We start from the raw sequence: 20,051 nt of genomic DNA on the forward strand, positions 1-20,051 counted from the left end.
TTTGTTGCTGAATAATGTATTCCTTTTTGAGCAACTGATAACTTCCATAACGGTTAAGAAAGGTAATTTTTTCCTCTAGTGTTGTACGTACGAACATCACTGTTTTTCGCGAATTGAGATGGATTATTTATAACGAATTTCATTAGCGAATATATGTACTCTCATGGTGCAGTTAAAATACCTAACTCCTTGAATAGTTGCCCATATGACGTCCTTCGGTGAACACCACTAATTATTCTCACTGCTCTCTTTTGTGCAATCAATACTTTATGTGTAAGTGGTGAATTACCCCAGAATACTATTCCATAAGACATTACTGAGTGGAAATATGCAAAGTTAGGAGGCTGATCTGTTTATTAGCAAGACTAGCGATTATACGAAGAGCGAAAGAAGCTGCACTTAATTATTTGAGAAGCTCAGTAATATGCTTCTTCCTTTTCAAGTTGTCATCGATGTGAACACCCAAAAATTTTGAGAAATCTACCCTGTTAACTGAGCCCTGTTCATATGTTACATCAATTGTCGGTATGACTCTATTCGATGTACAAAACTGGATATAGTGAGTTGTTTCAAAATTAAGGGAGAGTCCATTTTCTGAGAACCACTTAATAATTCTTTGAAATACATCCTTAACAATATCTTCAGCTACTTTTTCTGGAGTGGGATTTATTATAACACTCGTGTCATCTGCAAAAATTACTAGTTCTGCTTGCTGAGCGTTAAGTGAGAGGTCATTTACATGAATAAGGAGCAGCTGAGGACCCAAAATTAAACCCTGTGGGACTCCCTTTGTGATAACTCCCCATTCACTAGAATTTAGCACCCTCTCAACGTTATTTGTGTCATTCAGCATAATTTTTTGCTTTCTGTTCGTTAACTATGATTCGAACCAGCTGTGTGTATAGCCTTTAATTCCATAAAACCTGAGTTTTTCTAAGAGTGTGACATGATTCACACAGCCAAATGACTTGGAAAGATCACAAAAAATACCAACTGGCGGTAATTTGTTATTTAGGGCTTGTACTATTTGATGGGTAAATGTGTAGATAGCCTTCTTAGTCGAGTAACCCTTCTGGAATCCGAACGGTTACATACTGAGTAAATTATTTTCTCTTAAATGTGAGACTACTCTTGACTACATAACTTTTTCGAATATTTTAGAAAATGATGTCAGCAATGAGACTGGTCTATAATTATTTAAGTCACTCTTGTCCCCTTTATTATGAAGAGGTTTGACAATTGTAAGCGTAAGACACCAGCGATCAGCGAGACATTTACTTTTCAACCGGACATTGTACGCAAACGTGGGTAAGTGTACGGACGTGACAGTGGCAAAAGAGGTAATCATGCTGGGCCTTGTAAATGGCCATAAGGTGTGTGAAGATGCTGGATTTTTCGATATTTCGCAGCGGACTATTCAGCTTGTCTACAAACTACGCTGAAACAGAATTGGCAACGAAACATGATTTCAGAATTTTGGTCGGGAAAAGATCCTGACTGAGAGGGGGAGGGGCCGAAAACGCGTTTCACGGCTTTCAAATCAAAACTACTTCCACATCCGACAGGACTTGCGTCATGCATCGAATTAAGGTTCATCCCCACCTGTCAGCTAGGTAACACCATGCCTGTAATGAACATTTGGAGTCGGTCACCTCGCAAGAAACCACCTCACAGCAGCAAATAAAGACGAGAACAGCGAAGTGCTTCGGTCTGGTAGAATTATTGACTGGTTTTCTGAACACTCTCTCATCCTATACATGTGACCTGATTTGGCTTGACCTGACTTGACTCCCATAGAAAATTCTTGGGACGTTTTGGAAGAGCGGGTAAGACGCCGACATCAGCGTCACCACAATTTGGTGGAACTGAGCGATCAAATCCTCAGCTAGTTACTTAACCTAAAAGCGACGTACCTCCACGGCCTTATGAACTCACTTCCTACCGAATCCAGCTGATTATCAAGTCCAGGGGCCAATTACACGTCATTAAATTATGTTTATAATGATTTCTCTAGAGGTGACTAATTTCTTGCCCGTTGAACTTATTAAGTAGTTTGCAACTTTGACATTTAGCACACTGCCCCCAGAATCTACAACAAACGGTACCTTAGTATACTTTTGTCGTTTCATGATCTATCGAGTAGCTTTCAATGTACCGATCCTTCATAACTGGAAAATATCGCTGTATGCTGCACGCAATAACTTCACGAGTGCTGGAAAACAAAAGCGTATCAAAGGGCGTGGTGTGTAAAAGGAAACAAGTTGTGGTATGGGCAAGATCAAGGTACCGCCATTACGACACACACACACACACACACACACACACACTCACTCACTCTCACACTCACACACCCACACACACATACACACACACACACACACACGCACAGGATGCCTTCAAATTTTTGTCTGGGGTTATATTATACAAGAAATAATTTGCAAATGTTGTTAATCTCCAGTTGCCTTCCAACGTTTTCAGCAGATTTTCCATGATTAGCAGGAAAATTGCGGAAATCTTAATGCTGTCGCAGACATTCATCTATGTCTCTTTCCAACATCACTTGAGTTCGCTGAAAAGGACGGAGAGGTCTACAGCTGCCCGGCATACCAATACCAACTAGAGAGATTAGGAAGAGGTATGTCCATTGGCGTCTGGCACAGTAAGTCCATAGAGTCGAGTCCGCCATTACTGAAATTCGTGTTTTATGGAAGTGAATGTGTTGTGGAATATGGTGAGAATGCTGCACCCTCGGAGCATCCACAAACGGATACGGCCCTCCTGATAATGGTATACACAACCGGGACTCGTATGTGGCAAAATAACTGGTGCCTTTCCTGTGTGCAGTCTTGCCTGTGTGTGCACTACTACTAGTGTGCGTCTCTTTGATGCAGCATCAAGGGAAGCCGCAATAATAATCATCGTGCTGACGTGCAGTGGTGCACCAGCCGTTACCGCTTGTCTTCCTGAACATTTGCCTCTATACAATGAAAAACATATCCTGACCAAGGGTGCGAACCTCCAGTGCCGAACGTACTATGTATCTTCCCATTTGAGTGCTAGCCGAACTGGGTCACCTCCCAACGTGAGCACGAATCGCGGAATGATAAACCACAGTCTCCATTGGCTGCGATCCTGTTGCCACCGAAGTACGAAAGGTGCTGGTAGACATTTCTGTCTATTACACGAGGCGTAACGCGACCTTCTCGCAAACAATGAACATTAAAATGCAAAATTAGATTGTGAACTACGCTGCATAATCTTTCTGAAGTGCCTGGGCTAGCGGGTCAGAGCGGATTAGAGTGTGGAAAGGCGCCAAAATAAGTTGCTGTCAGTTGCACTCAACATACAAACTTTATTTATCAACACACAATACTACAACAAGGATGCAAAACACTCAAAACTTTACTCGACCTCCCTTGATTAACTTTAGATCGGCTGAAGGCCACACTTAAAATCCAAGCTCAAAATCCAAGAAACAAGGCCTCAGCAAGAAATTGAAGTACAAGGTTCTTCTGGAGATTTCACCCAAAAATATTTTCTAAATCTTCAATGTAAACAGGCTGAAGGCCTTAGGAATTTAATTTTAATGGAACTTGGCCGGAGGCCGCATATTAAGCAATAAGAAGAGTTACAATCAAAAGGCAGAAGGCCTTATCTTAAAAAATTTCATGCAAAATTCGGCTGAAGGTCCCAAACAAAAGCACAGCGATGTTATGCCTTAAGGGCAAGACAAGAACGTTAATTTAAGAGATATTAATACTCGGCTGAAGGCCACATATCAACAAAATATGTCTAAAGGCTGAAGGCCTAGAAAAAGAGTTTCAATTTAAAAGGAAGAAGGCCTTATCTTAAAACATTTCATGTAAAATTCGGCTGAAGGCCCCTTATAAAGGAATGACAATCCCATGCCTTAAGGGCAAGACAAGAACATTATTTAAGAAGTATTGATACTCGGCTGAAGGCCACACATCAACCAAATAACTAAAACCTAAACAGGGAAATTACTATGTAACACACAAGGAACGGCGCTCAGAAGCTTCCAAGGGTCGGCCTGAGATTGTAACACTAACGCCCGTTTAGGTGAGACAGGCAGCCTGTCCAACGACTTCTTAATCTGAAGGCAACCCAACCGACAGACAGCCGACCGACCAATCAACAAAATCAGTTCCGCTCCACGCAAGCAGCAAAACGACCACAAGATTTGAGTACAACGACACACAGAATATTGGCGCCCACAACGACCAACAACACTTCACACTTCAGCTGTCGAACTACACGCAGCGCTGGACAGCAACAACACGACAAGGAAAATACACTGCCGAAATATTACGTCTGCGACCAGGGCAGGTAACCGGAACGTCAACGGCCACAAGGCAGAAGATACCGCTGGTCAACTTCAATCACAGGGAATAAATTAAGTTAAACTCCACGGCTGGAATCTTAGCCGACTTGAATACACACACGTTGTTGCTCGCGGGAATGTCCCAAAAGTGACAACCAGGATCAAACGAAGAAATGTAAACAGTTGAGACTCGATAGTAGGTTAAGTGTGGACTCAGCTTTCATGTCCAAGATAGGTGGGTGACGAACTTCATAGTACTCGCAAGCAGCACCTCACACTCCAACCGCACTTGCATGCCGCCAGTGGCCCCAGCCAGAGTACGCGCGAAGTGGACTTCCTTGCTGCTCCACGCCAACCGACCGACTGGTCACACACCGCCGAGTCAGAAACTATATGCATCACACCAAAGATAGTACAGCAGTACTAATATCGATACACGCTGCTGCTGCCACTAACGGGGAGGACAGCGGCATTATCGCGATAACTGCAGTAGAAATAAAACCATAGGACTGCAACCAAGGTTTAATCCAAGACAAGCATGTTTCGAGCCACGGCTCGCTTTCTTTACACACAAAACTGAGACTGTGTCTGTTCCTACGTACTTTGAGCACTTACTGTGTAAATACATTGTCGTTTATACCTACATCAGAATATTTTATGATCGGAAGATGGCAGTAGCCGGACTGATAACAGTGATGTAAACAGACCTGGACTCCACCGTCCGTCAATTGATTCGAACGTGGGTTCTCTGCTTGGCGTTAGGAAGAGGATGGTGAGGATGCGTCCACAGAAGGCTCCTGAAGACAGAATAACATTTATTGCTCAACTGCAATGCATTCTTTGTTGCTTCCGCTCGTAATATTCTAGGTGGTGACGAAGGTGGTTCATATGTGCGCCCACTGCTGCGACTGTTGCAGGGCTGGCGTTAACTGGCCTTGATGGGTCGTATCACGGTGGCTGGACTGAAGCGCATCAGGCCTCTGTTGTGATCGTGGCTGGGGTGCGTAGCGGCGACAGCAGTGGTACGGGTCAATGCCCTATCTTAGTGATCTTCCCCGGGCGGCTGTCTGGTGTTGGTGGGCCTTGGTCTCCTTCCCCTGTCACGGTGTTTGTGGAGGCAGCGCCCCAGGACAACGGCGACAGTGCGTAACCACAACCTACCCAAGGCGATGACTCCCATTACAGGGGCCTGCCTGCTCATCGGCGTCCGACGAAAGCGACTACAGCGACGGCGTCACTCTGGCGCCCCCTGGGCAACGACGGTGACTGTTATGGTGACTGCGATGACAGTGACGAGTCCAAACTGATGGTGGCGCTGAGTGAGACAGGCTCTACGCCACGCCAACGCCTCACAACGGATCGATGATGATGAGCTGGCTGCCGGTCCTTAAGTACGGCTCTCTGTTGCCGATTTTTGCGTTTCCTTATGCCCAGTAGTCGACGGAATATTCTGGTGTTGCTTCGCTGGCGTAATTGTGTCAATTACTGACATAGATGTTGACACCCTGACGTGTGGCGAGCTGTTTCTTGTCGCGTCCTTTGGTGGTCAGTGAAACAGTGTTCTCCTTCGTGTCCTTAACTCGGCGCTGTGCCAACCCACTTTCGTCATGGTACCATTCCACTGAGCTGCGCAACATAATGTAACACACGTACGACCTCTGGTTCTCAATATTCCTTCACATTTTAACGAAATTCTTTACAGTAAATCTCCCACCTTTAGCTAACTTAATCTCTCTAATCATTCGACCTACAGTGAAGTGTAAAAGTTTGTTTTGAATATGGATCTTTAATATATAGTGCCACAATCTGATCACGAACTCATTTTCAGACTTCATGTCAGCAGCTGAAAAGGAATCTTAATCATTTGTGTATGCAAGCGTGTCGAACACTTATCGCAATTGGACGTTTGTTGTGCTGACTTCAGTGTTGCAATTTTTAGCGGTCAGTACAATACATCCACTCGTTCATCCACAGCATCGCCGGAAGCACTTATTTCTTCAGGAAGACAATGTATCACTCCACCACTACAGAACAGTTTTAGGAACATTCCACGGATTTAATGGTGCTTGTACGCTATCTTACTGAGCACCTCTGAGGCACCGAGCGAGATCTATGTTCATGATTTGTTGATGACGGGTCGTGACTCAGGATCTCCAACACTTTAGATGTCGTGTGTAATCGATGGTAAAACAGAATCGACACCATTGTCTGTTCATTAGCGTGTGCTACTCTCAGATTTGTAGGATTCAATTGCTAATGATGTTGCAACGATACGTCGAATGGAAAAACAGAGGAGAAGGTGCTAGGAGAATGTCTACGTGTAGCACTAAGGAAGAGCATTTGTACATTGAAGCGAAACTCTGCGCGCTTCCAAAATAATCGAAAGCGCAATGTAACTTCTTTGACGGTCGCCAAACAACGTCCTCTCCGGAGGCCTGCGAGAGCGGACGCGTGCCCTGGTACGGTAATATCTCTGTGGTTCGTCTCGCGCTTAGTTGTTGCTCGTCAGTAAGACATTGAAGGCCACTCAGCACTTGCAGCTGCCGATTATGTGAGATATGAAGCACCTGCCGGAAGCAGGTCGTATCCTGCATGGAAGTTGGATTGTCAAATTCATTTGGCTGGGGAACACTGCATTCCAATATGCCCCTGACGTTGATTATCCGTGGATACACAGGCAGAACGGTGCGTCGAAAGCATACGAATTTGTGTGATGAGCATCTTATTCTGTGTTGCTGGTTGCCTTTACTCCGTGCTTCACTTATCCCATTTGCAAAGAAGTGTATACCAGTAGCTACGTTCGTCAAATTGATTACACCGTACGCTTATGGACGTCTGTGGCCTTTGCGCCTTCTGCATTGCGAGTAATTGACAATTATGGCTATTTGTGCATCAATGTGCAGGCAAGTTTAATTTTCTTGTCTTAGTGGAGCTCGCTGGGGCGTTCAAATTCCAAGTGTATTTTGACCGCTTTTATTTGAAATGTCAAGAGTGCAAGTGGTGTATTTTATTAAGAGTTTTTATCCGTTTGTGTTATAAATATTTTTAATACTTGGTGTCTCCACCCAGTATGTAATTTGGAGTGTTACTTGTGCTGAATGGGTTAAAAACACTGTCACTGGAAACCAACTGAGCGCTTCGTTCTTTTAAATTTATAGACCGGTTACATCTTTCATCGTTGCACATTGTTTTAATGGTTATCTCCTTTTTTTACTGGAACTGTGTGGGTGTAATAGTTTAACCTTTTATTGTCCACTGTTTGCTGTTGCGATCAGTTGGCCGTTGTTACTTCAATCCTTTTCTTGCATGCGAGTTATTATAGTGATATTTTCTTATACTGCGTGCCTCTTGGCTCAGGGTGGTTCAGTCTAATAATTAGTGCCCAGTATTTTTTGTTGAAATCAGTTCAGTTTCGTTCCTTGGAGTTTTCTTGTAGCAGTTGTTATTTGCTCTTGTATTATGTAACTGTGAGTCACTGTCTGATTTCAGCTGAGAACCAAACGTCCGTTTGTGTTCATTTTATTGGCATGTAATTTTCCTAATCAAAATATTTTCTGCTGTTTTAGAATGTATGTTCTTTCCTGGTGCAAGTGGGGACGAAGCCTTTGGTGACCTTAAAGCCAACCGATCTTAAATTCTACAAATCCAAATCGTAAGAACTCTCTCATTTGATTACTTGTAGGTATTAAGGGTCTCATGTTTGGTAAAGCAACGATAAAGAATAAATTACTTTTTTAGATTGCTCTTTGGTTTATGAATGAATGTATTTTCTGGTAGAGAAGTTGATATTGTTACCCAGCACCGTACCACTACCAGCTCCGCCCTAGCTGCACTGTTTCAAAAGCCCTGGCACACGACCCCACAGCCAGCGAACAATTCTTTACTCCGTGCACGATATACGTTGTACAGTGGACTTCTGTTCGCCAGAAACATGTATTTCCTGATGGACTTGAAGCGGAAAAGGCATCACTATTTGACGATCAGGCATGAATAGGAAAGCCTAGAGTTAGCTGAGCTGCATATTGCCTGAAAGGAAGTCTGCAGGAATGTCACAATCGTATGCAAGTACAAAATTCGAAATTGGCACGCTGGGCGGCCAAACTATTAGTCAACCGCTTTTTTCCCTCATAGAATGAGTGGAGCACTATATGTGCTACAGAACTGCTACCGAATGCTGACGTAAGTCACTTCACCGAACTGGTACTTATCTGCCAGTCGCTGTCGCCTTGCGAGTATGGTAGAAAGTAGCTATTATGTGTGGAAGTACTCTTGAATACAACGTAGGAGAAGTTGCCCGATTTGCTGAGGTATCAATGCAGTCTCAACAAGGAATGTGCAAGTAAAACCCTACCGCAGCCAGTCATGTAACTCGGCGTAGAAACAGTGACAGAATAGAGATCCTAAGTGACATATATTGGAGACGAGTGTGACGTCTTATCGTTGGTAATGGGTACTAACCTGACTGACAAACCTGTCAGTGAATACAGTTGCATCTCAACCAGTTTCAGACCGAAAACTGCAATATATATTTGGAACGCGGTACACGGCAAAAAGCCATTGCTATCGGCAGCACATAAAACTGCACGTCTTCAACGGACCAAAGAATACAAACAAGGCAGCACCTGGCTGGAGGCCCATAGTGTGGCGCGAAGAGTCGCCATTTTTTCTGCTTTCAAGTGACTCAATCTGTTGTATGCACCGACTGACCAATGAGGAGCATAAGCCTCGGTGTCTACAAGGACAGAGTTTGGGGGTATTTTTCGAACCATGATTTGGGCTCACTAATTCTAGTTGTCATCAGCATGAAACAGTATGTTTATTTAAAGATCCTCAGTGAATAAGTGTTGGCATGTCTTCTACATAGTCATGAGGAATATTGTGTGGAAATTCCTGTCCTCCAAGATGACAATAACCGTGTTATCAGGGCTGCACACACACGCTCCTGATTTGACGAACATTTAGGTACCCTACGACGTCTCGACTGGTTCACTGAATCACGCATTGTTAATCCGCTAGGAAAGTCTGAGGGCCGCGTGGGGGTAGCCGAGCGGTCTTAGGCGCCTTGTCATGGTTCGCGCGGCTACCCCCGTCGGAGTTTCGAGTCGTTCCTCGGGCATGTGTGTGTGTGTGTGTGTGTGTGTGTGTGTGTGTGTGTGTGTGTGTGTGTGTGTGTGTGTGCTGTCCTTAGTGTAAGTTAGTTTAAGTTAGATTAAATAGTGTGTAAGCTTAGGGACCGATGACCTCAGCAGTTTGGTCCCATAAGATCTTACCATAAATTTCCAAAAGTCTGAGGATGTACAGAAAAGCAGGTGAAACGATGCAGATAACATCCCCGAAATCTGGTAGCTCTATTAAATCTAATCATCAATCAGTGGCTTCAGCTGGACATGAAATAAATGAAGAAACTTACGGAGCTGCTAATTCCCCAAATTAAGGCCATTGTGATGGCTAGAGGAAGCGATGACTCCTGGAGGGTGCCTAATTCTTTTTCTGGTAAGCTTTTGATTTTATTGCTATGATCTGCAGACACAAGATAAGTCATTTCCAAAGTTTCTACTGGGAGGCCACTTTGCGACCACTTCAGGTATATTGATTTACCAGGCATTGTTTAATCTAGTGTTCATCATAAGTTGCAAAAAGGTCTCTTGATACCAGAAACAGTATGACGACCATTTCTTAACGTCTTCTCCACACATTGCGATCAAGATACGACAAGGTAATTCGGGGAATGTACAAATTTACGTGAATATGTTACACATACACAACATTTATTTATTAATACGGAGTTGGGCCAACTTTTGCTTTTACAGCAACTGAAATTTTTCACAGAATAGATTCACAGTGCGTCTGAATAGTTTCCAATGTAACATTCCCCAATCTTAGACCAAAACGTCAACCAATTGCTTCAACAACGTTGCAGATAGAACTTGTTCTTCACTCTCTGCCCTAAAACTCTACATTACGGTTCGACGAGGATGAGGTCTGGTGCTTCTTCTTATCAGGGCAGATGTTTGATGATATGCTGATGCTCCACAAACCACGCCTGAGGCTTTTTGGCTGTGTATGGGTGCATTGTCTTTTGGAATATCGTTTTTTTAGCAATATGGTAATTATAGTAAGCACTTCATTGTAGAGGATGTCGAGATATTCATTCGCAGTAATCTGGACAGTGACAATAACGTGAAGACCAACTGAATACCACGATATAGCTACCCAAATAATAACGGAACCTCCATCACATTTGACTGTAGGAAGCAGGTTGATCAGATCGTTGGCTTCCTCTGGGTTCCTCAAAACATAAATATGGCTGCTTGAAGGAAACAGTGTAAACGATGGTTCATCGGACCATACCACAGTCTTCCAGTCATCAAGAGTCCAGGTTTCATGATCGTGGCGCCACTTCTTTCACAGTTTTCCTTTCGTTTCCGTCATTACGGGTTTCGCAATTGCAGCCCTTCAATGATTGTTAGCCTTGTGAATCTCCAGGTGTACTGTTTTTGTTGACACAGTACTTCTATAGTGACCGTTGAATTTTGCAGTCACTTTTGTAGCGGCAGTTTTATGTTGTCTGGTCACAACCCCTTTTAATGCTCATCGGTCTCTGCCAGTTAACTTCGGTTTTCGCCCACTATTATTCTTCACCGATGGTGTTTTACCATATTTTGTGCACGATGTCATCACCGCGGATACTGTCGCTCTTGAAATCTTATACAGTTCAAAAGTTTTCGTCACAGGTGTTCCTGCTAAGCGTAAACCATCGAGTTGTCATTTTCGAAGTCTGAGAAAACACACATTTTCCCAATAGCCTTGAAAGTAACCTCTAAGACTCGATACATCAACTGCGCACTGCAGCCGCATCACAGTATTTACACGTGAACAGCGGTGCCAGCTTGTAACAAGATGTTCTATATTTCATTGGAGATCATATTACTTAGTGTACTTCCTGTACATACCGACAGCTCCGAAATGGAGTAATTTATTCAGGAGGAGGATTGTATATTAGAACAAAGAGAAAATAAATTTTTATTACTGATTTCTCAAAGGAATAAGTGATGTAACAACAATAAGTTTAGAGTTTCAGATAAATGTTTCCTCTTAATTAGTGCACTCAGGCATATTAAAGAGTATTCTGCCGACTCAGAGCTGATATGCCTAAATCATAATAAAATCATTACAACTCCTGTCATTGTCCGACAAACTCTGTGTAATGATCCTTAGCGAAAGATCTTAGGCTCAAAATAATTCTTCATATAAAGATGCTAACTCATTCACTCAAATCAGTGTGAAAGCACGGAGGAAGAAGTGAGAATATCGCAGTGAAACTCTTGTCGATGGGAAGGGAGAGTGTTTGTCATGCGTGCAGCGCGGGTGTTGTTTGCAGTTGTCTTGAGATGACGTATGAGTCAGCAGTATCCCGTTAGTTCTGGCAGTGTCACTTAGCTTGCTCATAAGTAAATCTATTGGAAACAGTGTTGTACATAACGTCGAACTAGATCTTTACGTAATCACATAAATATTTGTACATCTGAGATAGTTAATATTTAATTACGTTTTACCTTTGTATAATGATGACAGAGATTAAAATACTGTCTTAGTTGAGGAGGTTTTTGTGATGGAATGAAAGAGAGATAACAGGTTATAAAAATAAAACCATTATTATAGCCACTTTTACTAATAGTTCTCTAAGCTCCTATTTAGAAACTGAGATTTACGAAACAGTTTATGACAATGGGAAGGAATACTGCAACTGAATAGCTTTTTGAATATATTATTTTAGCAGGGACACCACCAGATTGTCCGCTTTCAAAAACACTGGAAATAGCGAATCAGTTGCAGAGTGGAAATGTCAAACGTTCTAAGTGCCATTTATTTACAAAACGCGTTTTCAATGCTAATGTGTTCTTGGAACTCTGCTGCATGTTCTAGACTTGCTCCATGGGCCCTGTTGTGAAGAAAATGTTTCTAACACTCATTACTAGATAGCACGTTGTCTTCGTGGCGAGCAGTGCTCGCCTCTAGAGTCCCAAGTGCCGTGCCTCAAAGTCTTGGTTCTGCATTATTTACAGAAGGCTGCTGAGTCAGTTACAGCTATGAATCTATTCCATATTATGCCAATGCATGCTTCTGACATTTGAATTTGCCGGCCGAAGTGGCCGTGCGGTTAAAGGCGCTGCAGTCTGGAACCGCAAGACCGCTACGGTCGCAGGTTCGAATCCTGCCTCGGGCATGGATGTTTGTGATGTCCTTAGGTTAGTTAGGTTTAACTAGTTCTAAGTTCTAGGGGACTAATGACCTCAGCAGTTGAGTCCCATAGTGCTCCGAGCCATTTGACCTTTGAATTTAAGGATACTGATGAAACATTATTGTCAACGCTGGTGTGTAATATTTAGAAATGCACTGCGATCAAAGTTTCTCATACTCATTCATCTGAAATAGCTATAAAAAATTCCTGCACTCAAACAGAAGAATGGAAAAATGTCTGTGTATTCAAACAGGAAAGAAATTGGCTTACGTATGTCATGCTATACTTCATCTGAAAGACCAGCTATATTTATCAGTTAAAAGAAAGAAATACCTATTGACGATTTTGACATTCCTTCATCAACAACACAGGGAGTCCTACAGTAAACTTTGCAGCATCTGTTCCCAATAACAGAGCCAAGTAAGAAACAGAAGTCAGTACTGAGCGATTATTTTCTTGGATTTAATTTTGTCAAGTCTTGTAAAAAATTAAAAAAGATATGAGAAATGGGTTTTTTCACTGCAGTTCTATCAGATAAAACATCAATTGTATTTTTTTGCATTTGTACTATCGCGGATAAAACGAAGTGCCCCAGTATTAATGGCTCTTAAAAAAATCTTCTTGTTGGGATTTACAAACAGTCAGGACACACCTAGATAATTTATTATCTCATCATTTTTCAGTTTTTTGAGGCTGTAATACCTATTTTCGACTCATTTTGTATTTGTATCGATATTTCTATGTCAGTATGTAGTGTTGCTTAAGTAGAGTGTCATGGAAATTCTTTGACTATGTTTACACATTTCAGTTATGTGAACTTTTTGAACGATGTTGTTTAAACTGTGCTTCTGTATCTAAATAAATACTGGAATGATTTTTATATAATGTACTGTAAATGACTTAGTCCATAAATAGGGTAAGTAGGGTTGAATGTAAAAGATGTGTGGAAGTCCCGCAACTACGGAAGTAGCCTGGTGGAGCGGAAAAGGTGTGGTTGGCACGCAAGTGGCAACTCATCCTTTGTGTTGGGTAAGGAGTCTGGGTTGAGCAGTGCTCTGGTTAACATCTCGATAGCAGTATCGGATCATTGTGCCTCATATTCTTGGAGTTTAATAGTAGTATTTATTGGCCTCGGATTCTGCGTTTGGTGATACTATTATCATGGCATGGTTTTTGACCCTGTTGTTGTTGTTGTGTTCTTCAGTCCTGAGACTGGTTTGATGCAGCTCTCCATGCTACTCTATCCTGTACAAGCCTCTTCATCTCCCAGTACCTACCGCAACCTACATCCTTCTGAATCTGCTTAGTGTATTCATCTCTTGGTCTCCTTCTATGATTTTTACCGTCCACGCTGCCCTCCAACACTAAATTGGTGATCCCTTGATGCCTCAGAATATGTCCTACCAACCGATCCCTTCTTCTAGTCAAGTTGTGCCACAAACTTCTCTTTTCCCCAATCTTATTCAATACTTCCACATTAGTTATGTGATCTACCCATCTAATCTCCAGCATTCTTCTGTAGCACCACATTTCAAAAGCTTCTATTCTCCTCTTGTCCAAACTATTTATCGTCCATGTTTCACTTCCAAACATGGCTACACTCCATACAAATACTTTCAGAGATGACTTCCTCACACTTAAATCTACACTCGATGTTAACAAATTTCTCTTCTTCAGAAACGCTTTCCTTGTCATTGCAAGTCTACATTTTATATCCTCTCTACTTCGACCATCATCAGTTATTTTGCTCCCCAAATAGCAAAACTCCTTTACTACTTTAAGTGTCTCATTTCCTAATCTAATTCCCTCAGCATCACCCGACTTAATTCGACTACATTCCATTATCCTCGTTTTGCTTTTGTTCATGTTCATCTTATATCCTCCTTTCAAGACACTATCCATTCCGTTCAACTGCTCTTCCAAGTCCTTTGCTGTCTCTGATACAATTACAATGTCATCGGCGAACCTCAAAGTTTTTATTTCTTCTCCATGGATTTTAATACCTACTCCGAATTTTTCTTTCGTTTCCATCACTGCTTGCTCAATATGCAGATTGAATAACATCGGGGATAGGCTACAGCCCTGTCTCACTCCCTTCCCAACCACTGCTTCCCTTTCATGCCCCTCGACTCTTATAACTGCCATCTGGTTTCTGTACAAATTGTAAATAGCCTTTCGCTCCCTGTATTTTACCCCTGTCACCTTCAGAATTTGAGAGAGAGTATTCCAGTCAACATTGTCAAAAGCTTTCTCTAAGTCTACAAATGCTAGAAACGTAGGTTTGCCCTACCTTAATCTAGCTTCTAAGATGAGTCGTAGGGTCAGTATTGCCTCACGTGTTCCAACATTTCTACGAAATCCAAATTGATCTTCCCCGAGGTTGGCTTCTACTAGTTTTTCCGTTCTTCTGTAAAGAATTCGCGATAGTATTTTGCAGCTGTGACTTATTAAACTGAAAGTTCGGTAATTTTCACATCTGTCAACACCTGCTTTCTTTGGGATTGGACTTATTATATTCTCCTTGAAGTCTAAGGGTATTTCGCCTGTCTCATACATCTTGCTCGCCAGATGGTAGAGTTTTGTTAGGCCTGGCTCTCCCAAGGCCGTCAGTAGTTCTAATGCAATGTTGCCTACTCCTGGGGCCTTGTTTCGGTTCAGGTCTTTCAGTGCTCTGTCAAACTCTTCACGCAGTATCGTATCTCCCATTTGATCTTCATCTACATCCTGTTCCATTTCCATAATATTGTCCTCAAGTACATCGCCCTTGTATAGACCTTCTATATACTCCTTCCACCTTTCTGCTTTCCCTTCTTTGCTTAGAACTAGGTTTCCATCTGAGCTCTTGATGTTCATGCAAGTGGTTCTCTTATCTCCAAAGGTCTCTTTAATTTTCCTGTAGGCAGTATCTATCTTACCCCTAGTGAGATAAGCCTCTACATCCTTACATTTGTCCTCTCGCCATCCCTGCTTAGCCATTTTGCACTTCCTGTCGATCTCATTTTTGAGACGTTTGTATTCCTTTTTGCCTGCTTCATTTACTGCATTTTTATATTTTCTCCTTTCATCAATTAAATTCAATATATCTTCTGTTACCCAAGGATTTCTACTAGCCCTCGTCTTTTTACCTACTTGATCCTCTGCTGCCTTCACTACTTCATCCCTCAAAGCTACCAATTCTTCTTCTACTGTATTTCTGTCCCCCATTCCTGTCAATTGTTCCCTTATGCTCTCCCTGAAACTCTGTACAACCTCTGGTTTAGTCAGATTATCCAGGTCCCATCTCCTTAAATTCCCACCTTTTTGCAGTTTCTTCAGTTTTAATCTACAGTTCATAACCAATAGATTGTGGTGGGAGTCCACATCTGCTCCTGGAAATGTCTTACACTTTAAAACATGGTTCCTAAATCTCTGTCTTACCATTAGATAATCTATCTGAAACCTGTCAGTATATCCAGGCTTCTTCCATGTATGCAGCCTTCTTTGGCCCTATAAAAATATAATTCCGTCGCCAAGAAGTTGTGTGACAGGGAGAGGCAAACAGTACTGTCATGACTGCGTCGCCGCTATGTCAACAGCCAATGCAAATTACACCACCAGTTCCACCAGTTTTCCACAAAATTGTTTGTATTTGGCACTCAGTAAATGGACCAGATATTTGTGAAATTTGGGTGATCTTAATAACAATCGTAGTGTTGCTAAAAATTCTATCTTACACCCGTGATTATGCCAAATCACAAACCTGGACATGAATCCTATCCTATGGAATTTAATTTCGAGTGTCCTAATTTATAATGGAAAGACTCATTTGGCAGCTGTAAAAATAAGTGTGATTGCTTTGTAATGTATGGAGTTATAGTATTTAAAGTTCAGTTTTATAGTTTCAGACATCCTCCGCTTCCAGTGCATTTTTAAATCACTCTGCTGTCATTTTCTCAAATAATTTGGCTTGCCTGAAAATAGTAAAGCTGACCTGAAGTGAAAAACATTATTAATTGTATGCTTTCATGCCTTTTATGCACTTTGATCAAAATTAGAATGTTTTATCAGCGTTCCGTTTATGAGAAAGTGTTTGAACTTGATTTAATGTTGTGTTGGCATTTACGCAAACTATATTTTTAGTAGGTTAAAAGACTGCTTATCAAAGCACATTAGTTATTTAAGGAGTTATAGTTTGTTGTGCTTTACTTAATTAATAATTGATGAGAATGCTTACCATTTCTCATACATACTTGAGTAGTTTTGGTAGTGAGCATGGTTCTTCAAACCATGAAAATTTAAGAGCCCTCATGTACTAGGCTAGTTAGTTAATGAAGAAAAGCAAAGGCTCCTTAAGACTCAGTGTAGTTAGATTTGCATTCTATTTAATTGCTTCAAACCGAACTTAAGAAAGAAATACTTATTGTGTTAGCTATTCTATTGCAAGTTGTTTAATTCACAGGCACAGAGACCCTGCACTAAGCAATGATGTCACAGTGTATGATCATTAATAGACCCCTGATTTAACTCAGAATAATTTCATGCTCCTCCCTGTTGAGTATTGCTACTTGTTTCATGTGTGTTGGTGACTGGTTCCGTAAACTGCTGCATCTAGTTCATTTAAGGTACGCGTTGTTACTGTCTGCTGTCTCATTGGCCGTTTGTTTGTCTGACTTTCAAGTTAGTAGTACATTTATCTGCAAGGTTAGGTTACTTTGTTGTGTGAACAGATATAAAGAAAGGGTTCAGTGTGTGCGTGTGTCAAGCAATGTTAGGTTAGCCTTAGCACTGCCTTCTGCTTTATTATTTTACTTGAGACAAGAATGCCTAATTAGGCTGCCGAACTATATTAACACGTAGTGTTACAACTTTCTGGGAGAACGTCTGTTCCTGACTCACCTGTTTACTGTTGGTTATACTCTGCTGTAGTGTTTCGGAAACGAATCTCAGTTTGATTGTTCTGTTCCCATTAGGTTATCTCACTGTCGCAACTTTCGAAAAAATTCCTCATCGGTTTAACGTTAGCATCGGTTGCCGTTTAAGGTGATCGGTGTTACCGTTACAAAGGGAGGAGCATGATTCTGTGCTATCTGAATAGCTCCTCAATTTTTGGATACATGTCGGTTACGTACAAAACGAGATACATTGTTTTTTCAATCTTCTAACAAATGTAGGATCTGGCACTTAGAACGTTTGACATTTTCTCTCTTCGTTTGTTGGTTTCAGCACTCAGAGGCACATCTGTTTGAAAGATCAGCTTCTTCGTAAGAGTAATGGCTTTGTGTGTATTTTCACTGTAAGTAATTAATTTTGTATTTTGTTTAAAACAATTTGAGGAGGAAGACTAACTATTTTTTTGCTGGCTGTAATTATCATTTGGAAGGAGGTCATATTTTGCAACAGACATTGCCATCCTTAAAAGAAGGTGATAGAAAGTGAACAAGTTTGAGTTATATAATACATTGTTTGTGTACTTACATAATTATGTTTGAGATCTGGATGCATATAGTCCACACCTGCAACAAAAACAAAGACATAAGTATTTCTTTAATATCAGAAGCCCCTGAAAACAGTGCATCGAGACATGAGACAATGTAACAGTCTTGCCAAATAACAGCGATGGCGTCATTACAGGTCTCGTCCGGTGTATATTAAGCTACTTGATACAAAACTGCTTATAACGCTAACTCTCTCATCCATATTTAATTATAGCTGGAATTGCTCGATTTCTATGATTATATTGATTCGAACATATATGCTACAAATTTTCTCTGAGATTCTATTTATATCCGCTTTAACTGTTTCAATATTTTAGGTGACAGCATGCGGTAAAACTTATAAGTCGCTTCATCTGTAAGAATATGGTGCAAATGCTACTGTTACCCTCCAGGAGACTTGATGTTAAAGACACTGTTTATTCAACATATCTATTGCTCTACAGTATACGGAATGCTAACTTGTACATGCGCAGTGTGAGGAATGGTATGGCTCAACGATGTAAACTGTACAAGAATCGCAGTTCAAATAGCCTAGTCATTACTTCACGCCACGTCACCCACAACCATTCACGTCATACGAGTTAACTGTTACCCTGCAATAAATTTGTTTCGTTAGCCTCACTGTATCTTATGGCCCAAGTGCCGATGAAGTGACTCAATGTTTATCATTTGCAGTGTACTGTATATAAAATGGAGAGTCGTGGTGCACTTATACAATGAGAGAAATTTACATGTTAGTTTAGTTTTCTTCGTCAACTGCAAATTAAGTGTTGAGGCAGGCTGCCACCACCACAATAAAGAAAAATTGAAATAAGGAATACAAAATACCGTCAAATTTGGTATATCATACGATTCCTATCAAACTTTAACTATACACGGTGTATTATACTTAATGACAAAAGCTGCCACGGATCGAAGTACACGATGACAGAAGACGCATGTGGAATGACTGCATATTTATAGTTACTAACAGTTATCGACTTCAGAATTAAATATTGTGCTCGTTGGTAGAAATATATTTCGAATATAGGATATATAATAGAAAATTTCACATTTTAAAAACATTTTTACTGACTCAGACAAAATTTCGAAGTGAAATCAGTGGACGCTCTTCGCCAAGAAATCATAATACTCTCGAAAAGGATTTATGTTTAGTAGAATGTTTTTGACCCTATTATCATATCAGCTTTCGCTGTAAATTAAGTATACTTGTATATTTTGTACATGTTGTTTCTTTTTTAAATCTAATGACGACAGCCTGTCGGAAAGTGTATATCCAGAATGTTTCGGGTAAAGGTACAGATATTGTGATATTGGTTCCTTGACCCACTAATTGTCTTCGCGCCAACACATCACATAATTTAGTACCTGATGTTTTCTGCACGGACGTAATTGTGACTCGAAGTTGACTACACCTATCAGTACAGAATATCCCTTTTGCGTTAAAGTGTCCGCACTTCAATAGTTGACGTGCAGCATAGGGGAAAATAAACATTAATGGCTTGCTTCTACCATGCATACTTGGAGGTACTAAGCTGGTATGATGTTGTTCAGTACACCGTCCTCAGTCATCAATGGAAATATCTTCAAAGGCACTCCTGACATCCTGTATAGTTGATGCGTGTAAATAAATTTCTATTTAGATTGTTCTTTCGTTGTAAATGTGTCACCAGGTCGTAGAAACAGCAATGTTGTTAACACCTGATGAGGTGAAGTACTCTAAACAGCAATTTTTCAAATCCCTACGTTTTAATGCCTTGAGAATATCCTCGAAGTCCTGTCCAATCTTTCATACACACGTCATTACTTGAGAAGCGAGAAGTTACGTCTATGGTGTTATATTTCACTACACTACTGTGTAGCTCGTTGGGTAATTTTTTAGCTGTATCACGGATACTCCTCCCTAATGGCAGACTATAGCTCAGATCAGAAGAAAGAAAATGACTGTATCTGATTTCGACAATACCCATCTCGCAACAGGGTTACTCTGTAA

At 41.2% G+C, this 20,051-nt stretch overlaps 1 protein-coding gene across 1 annotated transcript in view; it reads right to left on the reverse strand.

The window, feature by feature from the left end:
• LOC124613600 (neuroendocrine convertase 2) overlaps nucleotides 1-20,051 on the reverse strand; it is a 1,535,239-nt gene that overhangs the window by 665,402 nt on the left and 849,786 nt on the right. The window contains exon 5 of the mRNA XM_047142315.1: nucleotides 18,039-18,076. Within this exon, the coding sequence (XP_046998271.1) occupies nucleotides 18,039-18,076 (38 nt within the window). The remainder of the gene's footprint in view (nucleotides 1-18,038; nucleotides 18,077-20,051) is intronic.

The sequence above is a fragment of the Schistocerca americana genome, chromosome 4 (assembly GCF_021461395.2).
Source record: "Schistocerca americana isolate TAMUIC-IGC-003095 chromosome 4, iqSchAmer2.1, whole genome shotgun sequence".
Lineage (NCBI taxonomy): Eukaryota > Metazoa > Arthropoda > Insecta > Orthoptera > Acrididae > Schistocerca > Schistocerca americana.